The sequence below is a fragment of the Neopelma chrysocephalum genome, unplaced genomic scaffold, assembly GCF_003984885.1.
Source record: "Neopelma chrysocephalum unplaced genomic scaffold, ASM398488v2 Primary Assembly neopelma1_88, whole genome shotgun sequence".
Classification (NCBI taxonomy): domain Eukaryota; kingdom Metazoa; phylum Chordata; class Aves; order Passeriformes; family Pipridae; genus Neopelma; species Neopelma chrysocephalum.
The window spans coordinates 2558777-2571561 of record NW_020897750.1 but is presented as its reverse complement, the minus strand read 5'-3'; the positions used below and the strand labels follow the sequence as shown (position 1 = coordinate 2571561).

At 37.6% G+C, this 12785-nt stretch overlaps 1 protein-coding gene across 5 annotated transcripts in view; it reads right to left on the bottom strand.

Annotated features, from left to right (window-relative positions):
* TTC29 (tetratricopeptide repeat domain 29) overlaps positions 1 to 12785 on the bottom strand; it is a 381566-nt gene that overhangs the window by 89917 nt on the left and 278864 nt on the right. For all 5 annotated transcript variants that reach the window (XM_027692737.1, XM_027692736.1, XM_027692739.1 and 2 more), the window contains one exon: positions 6207 to 6392. In XM_027692737.1, coding sequence (XP_027548538.1) covers positions 6207 to 6392 — 186 coding nt within the window. The remainder of the gene's footprint in view (positions 1 to 6206; positions 6393 to 12785) is intronic.

Below are 12785 nucleotides of genomic sequence, written 5' to 3'. Positions count from 1 at the left end.
GTGTATGTAGCTGTATACACACATGTACATATATACATTTATACAAACACTGTAGTACTTTCAGTGGTCTTGAGGGCCGCTTTTAGAACAAGTACACTTTCAGATGTCTGTTTTTATTATGCTTCTCAATAACATAGAAATATAGAAATATATCTAATTTTGTTATAATCTATTTGAAGCAAATAGCCACTACAAGTACAAAGTCCTTGTTTCCCCCTGGACTGCTCTTTTTACTGACATAAGTTGTCTGAAACTTTGGGATGCCTATATCTGAGGTGTATATCACTTCATGCATATAGGTGTTAACCATTTAATACAAAACAGAAAGCACTCAAATATTGCAGTGATAATTTACACAAACTAGCATTAGCCATTATGTTTATCAGTACACTCAGAATGTTTCTTCTGCAAAATACAGCAGCATAAACCTGAAGTTCACAATCAACTTTAGCAGAAAGTACACTATATTAATCCAACTCTCACAACTCTCTGATATGCAGAAAAATGCACACATTTATAATGACTGATATTACTTCTGAAAACACATTCAAAGCACAAAAGGAAAAATATTTTTTAAATTGATTTTACTTAATGGTGATTCTGTCACAAAGACTGTGCTTACTTAGATGACAAGTAATGCTGGATTTAATGTGAGAAAACATAATATGTTGTGTTTTCAACGTGTTTAAAGTGACATCAGCACATTTAAGAACTATATGAGAAAAGTAATAAATGAGCAACTCAAGTAGAATAATGAGTAACTAAAGTAATGAACCAACCTTTTATCAGCCCTCCGAGGAAAGACAAACTATGGGGTGAGCACAGCTAGTTGAACAGTATCACAAGCTGAAGACTCCTACAATAACCAGTGAATAGCATCTCATTTGTAAACAGAGACCTTATTTTACAAATGGAGTACTTTACAGAAGGGGTTAAAAATCTCATTCTGTGAAGAAATTCCACTAAAATCATGTTTGCTCCGAGCAGAATGTTCCATTTGTGTCTGTAGCAGGCTACTCAGTTATTATTGTTTTCTTTCCCTTCCTGGCAGCTACTAATCGTCTGCATCCAAATATCATGACTGAAGTCTACACCTCAAATATTTAGCTTTGAAGATTAATGAACATCAGATTATATCCAGCCCCTAGGACAGGGACCAGGCTGAAAGTCAAGGAACTTTAAATTTGATTACACAAAAATTACCCAGCAAATTTATTGATTTTCTTCCAAGGCAAACAACAATCTTTACAAGTAAATGTTTAACTTTATACTCCCAAGCAATCAGTCCTAAGCATATATAGACAGTTTCCTTTCCCAAGTAATGAAAAATACACTATTGGATGAGAGAACTGAAAAGAAGTGGTATGAAATATTTACATCTAAAAGGATGCACACATGTATGTCTGTGACTAATTTCATTCTTGCAAATTCACTTATTTTCCTGGCTGCACTACTAATCAAGGCAGTTAATACAGATATGACAATTTAAATCATAGAATTATAGAATCATAGAATCAGCTGGGTTGGAACGGACCTCTGAGATCATCAAGTCCAACCCTTGATCCACTATCACTGCGGTTACTAGACCATGGCACTAAGTGCCACATCCAGTCTCTTTTTGAAAATCTCCAGGGACAGAGAATCTACTGCTTCCCTGGGCAGCCCATTCCAATGTCTGATCACCCTCTCTGTGAAGAAATTCTTTCTAATATCCAACCTAAACCTCCCTTGGCACAGCTTAAGACTATGCCCTCTTGTCCTACTGCTGGTTGCCTGGGAGAAGAGACCAACCCCCACCTGGCTACAACCTCCTGTCAGGGAGTTGTAAAGAGTGATGAGGTCTCCCCTGAGCCTCCTCTTCTCCAGGCTGAACAGCCCCAGCTCCCTCAGCCTCTCCTCACAGGACATGTGCTCCAGTCCCTTCACCAGCCTCGTTGCTCTTCTCTGGACCTGCTCCAGCACCTCAATATCCTTCCTGAACTGAGGGGCCCAGAACTGGACACAGCACTCCAGGTGTGGCCTCACCAGTGCTGAGTACAGGGAAAGAATCACCTCCTTGGACCTGCTGGCCACACTGTTCCTGATCCAGGCCAGGATGCCATTGGCCTTCTTGGCCACCTGGGCCCACTGCTGGCTCATGTTCAGCTTCCTGTCAATCCAAACTCCCAGGTGCCTTTCTGCCTGGCTGCTCTCCAGCCACTCTGTCCCCAGCCTGTAGCGCTGCAGGGGGTTGTTGTGGCCAAAGTGCAGGACCCGGCACTTGGCCTTGTTGAACCTCATTCCGTTGGAATTGGCCCAACTCTCCAACCTATCCAGGTACCTCTGCAGAGCCCTCCTGCCTTCCGGCTGATTGACACTCCCCCCCAACTTGGTGTCATCTGCAAATTTGCTGATGATGGTCTCAATCCCCTGGTCCAGATCATCAATAAAGATATTAAACAGACCTGGGCCCAACACTGATCCCTGGGGGACACCACTAGTGACCGGCTGCCAACTGGATGCAGCACTGTTCCCCACCACTCTCTGGGCCCGGCCATCAGCCAGTTCCTAACTCAGCACAGAGTGCCCCTGTCCAAGCCGTGGGCTGCAGCTTTTTCAGGAGGATGCTGTGGGAGACGGTGTCAAAGGCCTTGCTGAAGTCCAGGTAGATACATCCACAGCCTTCCCCTCATCCACCAGGCGGGTCACGTGATCATAAAAGGAGATCAGGTTGGTCAGACAGGATCTGCCCTTCCTAAACCCGTGCTGGCTGGGTCTGATCCCTTGTCCATCCTGTAGGTGCTGTGTGATTGCACTGAGGATGATCTGCTCCATAACCTTGCCAGGCACTGAGGTCAGGCTGACGGGCCTGTAGTTTCCTGGGTCCTCCTTCTGGCCCTTTTTGTGGATCAGATGAAGTGTCTCATAAATGTTAGGAATCATTCACATACCTACACAAACATCCATCTATTTGTATTGGTAGATGTACATATTCCTATATATATACACACATTAATGCACACACAGGTGTCTATACATGTGTATCTATTCCTGTATATAACCCCCTAGAAGCGGGCATGTGACTCATTCAGATCACAGCATCATAGATAACTGAACAGAAAAGCTATATAAAAAGTTAAGTCTCTGTCCTAATATAAAAATAGTATGTTTAAACTTTTTATACTTACAACACCATTAACACTCATGCAGTTTTATACAATGCCAACCCAACATCTGCTCTTACACTTTTTCTGCAATCAGAACTCACCCTTGAATCAATTTTTCACCCTTGAAAATACAAAGTGCATGGAATACATCTGCTGTCTTTTTTCTCAGTGGTGCCTCAAAGCAAATCCTGCTTACTGTCTCACCTTCTTCATTTTTTTTACCTCTCCCTCTCTATGGAAAGAAAATATTTGCAACAGCCAGACCCCACAGATAAAGTGGAGTTTTAGCCTGCGCAGTGAAAATGCATCTTATTTAATCTCTCTTTACTAAAGTTAATAAGAAGCCTCTCTTCTAGAAGTTTCTAATATTTCACAACAGGAAAATAAAATTTCCTCACCTCTGATCATCTCAGTATATTTAATAACTTTATGTGCTTTTGTAATGGGCTTCAATATATTTTAGTATTCAATAATCTTTTCTTAACACATCGTAAAAGTAGGAAATTTTAAAGTTTTTTAAGGCAGTGGTTGGATAACACTAGTGAGTCACACTCAGTATGTGCCTCTGAAGTTATAAGTAGATATGAATGTTTGCTTTTCTGCACCTTCTTATGATTTTACTTTTAGTAACTGAAGGACCAAGAGAAAAGGTTGCAAAAAAACCCCCAAACCAGCAAATTCAATAGTTTTATTCTACTGAGTAAGAGACAGATAAACTAATTAAGCATTTTTCACTCAAAATGAAAATAACTTGGTTGGGACTGGGTGGGCTTTAAGCAAGTACTATCTTATCTACTGGGAAACTGGACTTAGCTTAACTTCAATTCCTAGAAAAAACCACCACTGGAATAAATAAATAATCAATCAGATTATTACCGAGAAAACATGAAAATACTACAGCCAATGTCAATATATCAAGAGCAAATGTCATCTAACCAATCTTCCATTTAAGTTAATAAATTCTTTCTCACTGTCATATAACTTCTGTGTAAAGCATTAGGGGAGCATGGTTCACCTGTAACTACTGTTAGGTGAGCACAAATTAGTTAGGAAATCCTATACAGACATTGGTTATCAGTAGTTTGCTCTCAGCATTGAAAAAGCTATATGCAGTTTATTACTTAGTATTTTCATTAAAGGATCTGAATTACAGGGTTAGAAAAACGCTTTTTAAATGTTCAAATTATACCAAACCAGGAAGAAGAGAAAGCACATTGAAGGACAACTTCAGAAACCAAAGCAACCCTGACAATTTCTAGAAACCACCACCAAAACACAAGGATGCTACGCAGTGCAAAGAGACACCAACAAATTGCATTTAGGCACAGCTGACTGGTGATCTCAGAACACAGAACAGGACAGTCAGGTAACAGTTCTTCAGAAAATTTAGAGATTACTGAAGGTCATGAACCAAATATGAGTATGCAGTTCATGTTGAAACATAGAACATGGATATCATACCCGAAGACCCAAATAAAAATGCAATGTACAAGAAAAGTAATCCTTCTATTTTATTGATTATTGGTATGAGTTCAAATTTTAAAACTGAATCCAGGACTGCGTGTTGCAAGCAAGAAAGATATGGCAACAGTTCACAGGAAAACAGTGTGAATGACCAGCAGTCTAGAAAACATGTGAGAAAGTATTAAAAAAGGTGTGATGTCTCAGCTTTAAGAGAACATGGGTAAAAGCCAGGACAATAACCTTTCAATTAAAACAAAACAAAACCCATAAAGGCTGCATGCTTTATGTTTTATGTCCAGGTTTTTGCTGGGAAATTAGGACATCTTTCAAAACATGCCCATTCTGTCAGACATTTAGTGGAAGTAGACTGCTTCCACAAAATATTTAAATTTCTGTGAATCTTCTTTTGTTTAAGAAAAGCCACTCTATTTGAGAAACCAGCGACAAGTTGAGTTTAGAGCTGGAACTGTTTCAACTCACAGTCAAACTTAGAAACAAAAACATAGTGACTACACAAATCACATATTTTAAGCAGTAGTTAGGCATGCAGTACACTTAGGAATTGGAAGACAGGCTTTATTCAATTACTTGAGGCTCACTTATTGCTTGTCTTCCCACAACATGAAAGGATTTTATGCAAACAGAGGAAAACACCTTTTTTATACTCAGACTGCTATACACACACAAACCCCTCTGCCATGAAGGTAATGTGTGCTTTTAAATACAGAAATAAGGTTCATCTTGATATAAGAAAGTAATATTGTTTACAGTGAGAGCCATTGTTCACTGAAACAGTCTCCCCAGGGACGTGGCAGAGTCCCCATCACTGGAGGTTTTCAAGATGAGATTGGACAGGGTGCTAAAATAACCCCATCCAGACTCCCTTTCCCATGAAAGGTTGGATTAGATGATCTTTTCAGGTCCCTAACAACCTGGGCTGTTCTATGATTCTAGTTACTTCTATCGATATATTTTCTAATTTCAGAAACTCCCAGTTTAAGGATACAGATGCACAGATGGAGAAATGGAGCTTGTGGTAAGGTGTAAGTCTGAAGCAAACACCAACGTGGCAGTCACATACAAACAAACAGGGTGTCATTTTCAGTCAAGAGAACCAGAAGGAAGTTTTAAAAAAGTACACAAAAATATATACTGTTTATCTAAGTATAAATTGGAAGCAGGATTAAACTGAATTACCTTACAAATTTAAGTTTGTGTAATTGCAGATGCCATCCTACTCAAATACCTGTGGCCCGAAGCAGCATTACCAGTCTCTTGTCAAAAACAAGTAAAAACAAATAATGCCCAACACAAAGAACCCCTGTGCTAAAAAAATGCTCCCTTTAAACTTGTGTTTGTATTTCATCTGATGGAGTACTTTCAACTGCAGACAGAATGTCAGAGGAAGTGGGTCTGTGAATAATTACAAACTTCTTTGCCTTCTTATTTGATGCTCCAAAAATTGAAATTGCAACTGTTATTTTAAAAATCACTTTAAAGACAAATTAAATATTGTGCCCTGTGATGAAACATAAATTGCCAAATATAACTCTCTCAAGGCTGATACAATGTAGTTTTATCAACTCAGTGACTTACCGCGTCCCTCATTGATGAGGCCCATGTTTACATGTGCTTGTGCCTTTCTCTTCCCACCATCAACTTTTACTAATTTAGCAGTGTTAAAGCATTGCTCATAAAAGTATTCACTTAACCATTTGTCCTCAGGGTCTTCAAAAGAGCAGGCCAAGTTAAGCTGGTTATCGTACACCTCCTCATAGAGCCCTTTAAAAACAAAAATTACAATCAAAATATTAGATTATCATCAGCCTTCAGAAACCTTGCATATTATAGCAATGATCATATAATGAAAATGAAGAGCTATTTATACATTCACCATTCAAACACCGTCAAGTTCTCCTACACGTCCACTCAAAGAAATATAAGAGGAAAATTATAAGCTTATAAATTAGGCACAATTGAAAACACATTTTTGTTCCCATTTCTGTGTGCAATCCCAAAATTCAGTTTAATACAACACTCAAACCCTGGATAAGACATTGGCTAGTTAGAAGTTAGAGTGAGCTTAAAAAAGCCCACACTCTGCAAATGCAAAGCATTAATTCTTAGAACTTTAAATGTTCAAAGTAAGACTAACAAGAAAGTCTTTGAGTTTTCATGTATGCTCCCATGTTTAGTACCTTACCACTCTTAGAAATTAAGGACAAATTGAAATTGCACACTTTGACCTGAAAAAAACCCCACAGTTCACCAAGGTATTGCTCTCAGAACAAATGTAGAAAGCAGGGGAGACTGAAAGTCACCAATCTTCTCTATGATCTGAAGTTTAGACCCCACTCTTTATCATCTTGGACAACTAAATGAATAAACATTATCCCTAAAATTTACAAAAACACTGCCAGTCTGAAATCTAAGTAGCAATACAAAATCATCCACAAATATATTATTCACAATTTAAAATTATAGAATGAAAGTTTCAACAGAATTAGAGTTATTTCTCTCAGAAAATCACCTTCGAAAAAAAAAAAGAAATCCACAAGATTTGTATTATTCCAAAACTTTATTAATTGGTGGTAGAGATCTAAATTTTTCCTGACAAATCTTATCATACTGTTTCTACCTAAAGGGAATTTGAAAAATCTATTCCTTACGTAATGCTGAAAAATCTGTCAGATAATAAAGTACAGCATGAACTTATATATTTCACAGTAAAATTTATCACTGACTAAACTAAATTAATTTTCTTTGCAAACTCTGCTCATGTCACATGTGAAATGGAATAATTAGCTAAAATTCCATTGCAGTTCTGGTAGGCTACTTAGTGTGTTTGTGGTTATTAAATGAATGTAAGCCAAACAGCCACTTCTTAAAAGAATTTCTGTGTAGTTGGGTAAAGAAGGAGTTAAGAACCACAGGTCTTGCGGCAGGTAAGAGGCTGTTTGGTTAAGATGGATGTGTGAACAGAACTGCTTTGCTTCTGGGAGTTCTGCCATTTGTAAGTTTTGCTCAACGAAGAGAGAAAAGAGGGAAAAGAAAAAAACAATATTTTTGTTTGTTGCTTTTGGGTTTTTTTCATTTATTATTTTGCTTTCCTATTTATTTTCTCAGAGTTTTCCCCTCTAAGAAGTGGTAACATCATATTCCTTTTTATAGCTCCCGTTAAAATATATAAAATTATGACTTTTGAACCAGTTTGTTTTATATACATTTCCATTTCTCGCATTTTAAATAACATCTCTTTCAAGAAATGACTGTTTCACAATCTCTTTACAGTCACTAAAGTAGAAATAACCCAGAAATTACATTTAGATTATCATCTCATCATTTGTGTCTAAGGTCTTACACCAAAACATGCCAAAACATCAGCTTAAGTTTAGAAATTTAGCTTTGAGAGGAATTAATTACTAATATATAGACTTCATGTGTTCCTAATCAGAACATTCTTCACAGCAGTGAGTTTTCATGCCTTTTTTTCCCCCCCAAGACTAAAAAAGTACCTCTTGGGTACCTCTTCTTCAGAATATCCAGGAGTGTACATCATATAAAAATTAAACATATAAAAATGAGAAATTAAGACAATTTTTGTACAATAGCCTCATAAAAATCTCTGCAAATGATACTGGAATGGAAGTAACAAAACTGGGTTGGGCTTAATATTTATCTGTGTGCATGTGCACAGATATACATGCCTATATTTATACACGTTTATAATAGATATAATATAGATAATGACACACACAGCACTGTAACATCTACTAAGAAGAAAATTAACTCTATTCTAGCCAAAACCAGGACCATATACAGATAAAAAAGTTAAGACATAGTTAGGATTCATGCAAACTAAACAATTTAGATACAGATATGAGTTACCTGGCATCCCTCTATTCTCAGTGAAGAAAACCAGATATTTCTTGGCTGAGATTCATTCATCTCATCCTGACTTAAACAACTATTGCAGCACAAGGGAGTTCTTTCAGAGATTATCTCATAAGTAAAGACAGAGGTTCCCTTGACAATTACAAGCACACAAGCAAATAACCACATGAAGAGAGAAATACAAAACCTAATTATAACCGCTAACATAAAGATAACAATACATATTACATACAGATTACAGCTAAGTGAAAATGAACTCGGAAGATACCAGAGGATACATACAAATGGTTGCAATAACACAGAAAGAGAAGAGATAATTGGATTGTCATTGGGGTAAAACACTACATACAGATTTGCTCCTTTGAAATCTTTGCTACGAAGTATCAAGGCACTAATGTGACATAAAATTACGCAAATAACTTCAGGTAGTGCCCTACAAATCCCAGGAGATGGAAGTGACCTGAGGCAGACTATACCTACTGCCACAGCTTTGATTGAATGAACTTTAATGTGACCCTCTGATGACTACCCTGCCAGTGAATAACAATGAGAAGTGCACAAAGACAACCAGTTCTCTGTCATTGTCTTGGACAGTGGCTGACCAGATATGTAGGTCATAAAATAAACACCCAAACCCAGATTTTGAAAGTCATATTGTCTTCTGGATTCAAAGTCTGATTTACCAATCAAGAAATTAATTGAGGTTATTCTGACAGTGGCAAAGATAGCACGTCAGACTTGGTAAAAGTGAACTTCTACCTCTTCCGGAGAACATTGGAATAGGTAAATACAGTCTTCTATAAAATCTCCAAGTAGTTGTTTAGACTTTAAAGCTTTGAAATCTCTGATTTTGTAAAGTTCTCCACAACTGATAATAGAATACATGTAGACAAGTCATATTTACGTATCTGTTGATCAAAAAAAAAATTATCTGCACCATTTATCAGAGAGGGAATGACAGCACTGGTATGTGATACTGAATGAACAGAAAGAAAAGTTTGTATCACAGAATGAACAGAGAAAAGCTTGAATCACACAAGCAATTGTAAAACAGTTCCTGCAAGACAAATTCCTGTTTTCAAATTAAGAAAGCACATAGAAAAAAGTCCAATGGCTGGATCCCATTCATCCTTCAAAAATTACATTAATTTCATAAAAATGTGGAAACTAAATCCAGGTCTTCCAGAACACTTTAGCCACAGGATTGTGAGAAAGCTGTGAAGAAGGTCTACCCAAAAATGACAGCCACACAGAGCAAATGAAACTTGATGGAGCAGATGCTGAAGCCTGTTTGTTAACAGTTTTAGAATGATTTGAAGATCTGAAAACACATCTTATGGGCAATTATTCAACAGAGCATTTATTCAGTACAAAGTTCCAAAACTGAAGGAAGTAACATTTCACAAAAATTAAGCAGAAAACAAATTAGAAGTCATGTAATTATGCAGTATTTCTTTTATAACATTTTAATATTTTTATGGGTTTATAACTGAATATAAATTAGAGAAAATGGACTTTCATTTTGTTTGATCAGAACATTTCAAAGTACTTTTATTTCCACTGAAATTCTGTATATTAAACACTTATGGTATTTCTTGCTCTGTATAAGGATCTCTTCAAGTGCACCTCAACTGCCAAGTGGCATCTCCCCTTATTGTGCACAAACCACAGACCCTGATTAGCCCACTGAACAAAATCTTTGTTTGTTCCTGGGCTCTTCTCAGGAACTGTTCCCTTGGCAAGCAGGGGTGTGCATGGAACAGAGGATCCAAACAAATCCATGTTTGCATGTTTGTTGTGTTCAGTCAGACAACTACTAAGTAGTGCAATGCGCAAGAACACTGAGGTGCAGTTTGAGTATGATAACCCCAGGAGAGCTAAAATGAGGGCAAAAAACCGTACAGAAGGTTTGCAAGCCATACTATGAGGTTTAAGTACAACTGCTGCCACATCTGTATTATCTCCTTTGTGACAGGATGTAACAGAAGAAAGGAAAAGAAATACAACAACGGTCTTTAGAGAACTGATGAAAACATCATAAAGACATCCTGGCTTGGTGTTTTCCTTGAAGAATAAAAGAAAAAGGCAGCTGTTCCATTTTCCATTAACAAGAACTTGCACTCATTTTTAAAATACAAGTATTGGAAAGAAGTTTTTCAACATCCATTTCTGGCTCAATATTTTCCACTCAAAAACCACCAGTCAGCTATTTGTTCCTGACAAAGGCCAGATGGAAGCTTTTCAACAGCTGTTAACGCTCATCCTCCAGTTTAGTTCGTTGGTTTAAGTGAGTATGACTTGATTATAACTGACCATTCACTCTTGAAGACGTATAAAGGAGTGCCCTAAGGCCCATTAAGTCACTAGGAGTAATTTTTGATGTCAGAATGAGGCACTATTAATGCTGGAAATTTAATTTTTCTTTTGCCAGAGAGATCAGTGACTTAGTAGCAAGACAGCTGATGCTTTGAAGAATTCACACACAAAGAAAGATCCAGGATGGAGGCTGTTGGATCAAAAAGAAGCATAAACTGCAATAGAACATGGTGCTGCAATCAGTTTATTTCCACCTGCATGGAAATAAACATTCATGGCAAAGAATCAGTCCCATTAGCTTGCTCAAGGCAATCATGCCTCTACATCTACAGGTAGAGGCCCACCCAATCATTCATTTTTTTCTAGAGAATTTATTAATAAATGGATAAGCTTTTTACCAGGAAAAAGAAAAAAAGAACAAATGAAGCAAGGTTTCTGTGAGTTGTTAGCATGATGACACTATCCAGTTTCAGACAGAGCCTGTTTCCCAGAGTGTACACAGAGCACACTGCTCCCTCTAATTTACGTACTGCTGGGTACATAAAGGGAAAATAATAAATGAATGTGCAATCTGTACAAAGATGTTAAGGAAATGGTCAGGATACAATTTTACAAGTAAGAACAAAGCTATCTAATGATAATGATATAAGGCAATTAACTGGTAATCTGGAAAGCTAAATGGAGACTCCAAGCCATTGGCAATGAAAACACACCACAGAAATTTTCCAAGAAACGCTGCTTCCGTTTAAGTCAACGATTAATTCCACAACTGGCTATATTTTGAGATGGCTTGGCTTCCTTCCTGGACAGAATCACCTCAACATTTGTAAAATAATTAAAAAAATAATAAAATCCACTGGTCTCTAGCAACTGCTGCATTTTCTCCTGTTATAAAATATTAAGTGGAGAACGACAAACCTGCTTAGAAAATAAAACAGTGTTCCTTTCCCCATTTCCCCAAAACCAAACAAAACTATGCCTCATCCAAGCAAATATTAAAAGAGGGTTTGGCATGTTTATACTCCCTCTTTTAATGCATGACCTCTCTCCATTTTTTCTTTTTTTTTTCAAAATAGCATGGGTAATATGGTTATTGCAATGTTTCTAGTGCAGCCTAAGGCATAAGTTTGAAATCTTACAGAAAAGCTTTCCATTGTAAAATGCTAAACGGTTTTCAAGCTTAAGTACTTTGGACAAAGAAAGATTATCCAGTGCAAACACATCAAATACTCACGCCTTCTTCATATACTTTATGAAAACACATCTTTCATAACAAAAACAAATGCTAACTCATACTGTCAAAAGTTTCCTCTACACTGAAGTGAGGAAAAAAACGAGCCAAATTAGCACTTTTTTCTAATTCTGTGTGTCTGATGATCTCTAGAACAAGGGTCAGCAGCCTGCAGCACATACAGAGATTCAGCATTTAGCATACAGCATGTCATAAAGGTTGAATGGGGTCAGGAACCAGGAGTAGATGGAATCTCAGAAAGACAAGAGCTTCAAGGTCTTAAGTCCTACTCTTTACCAGCTGCCCCAGTGATCAGCTAATGAGCAGCATCTTGCTCTTTTGAAGGCATGTTCATACCCAAGCACAGGTTGCATCCCTTGGCTTTGGCACAGTGATCTGCCAAGCAGTGCTGACTGCTCAGCACATTGCAGCCACTGAACTGTGGTATTTTCCCTGGTTTTGCTCTCCTGCTCTGGCAAAGCAGAGTCAACAGCTGAGACATCTCTTCCTTTAACTGTTCTTGAACTGTAAATTGCCTTGCATTCCCTTCGACTTCTACAACTGAACCAGCTCACTCTACCAAGTACTGATCACATCAGCACTTCAAGGCCTCTGCTAGTCCAAGGTAAGGACTTGAACATACACTCAATATGTAATTCAGATGTAATCTCAAGAGCAACGCTTTCCAAGTGTTTCTGAAATAATACTGGGCCAGGTGACTTTTAGCTTGACAA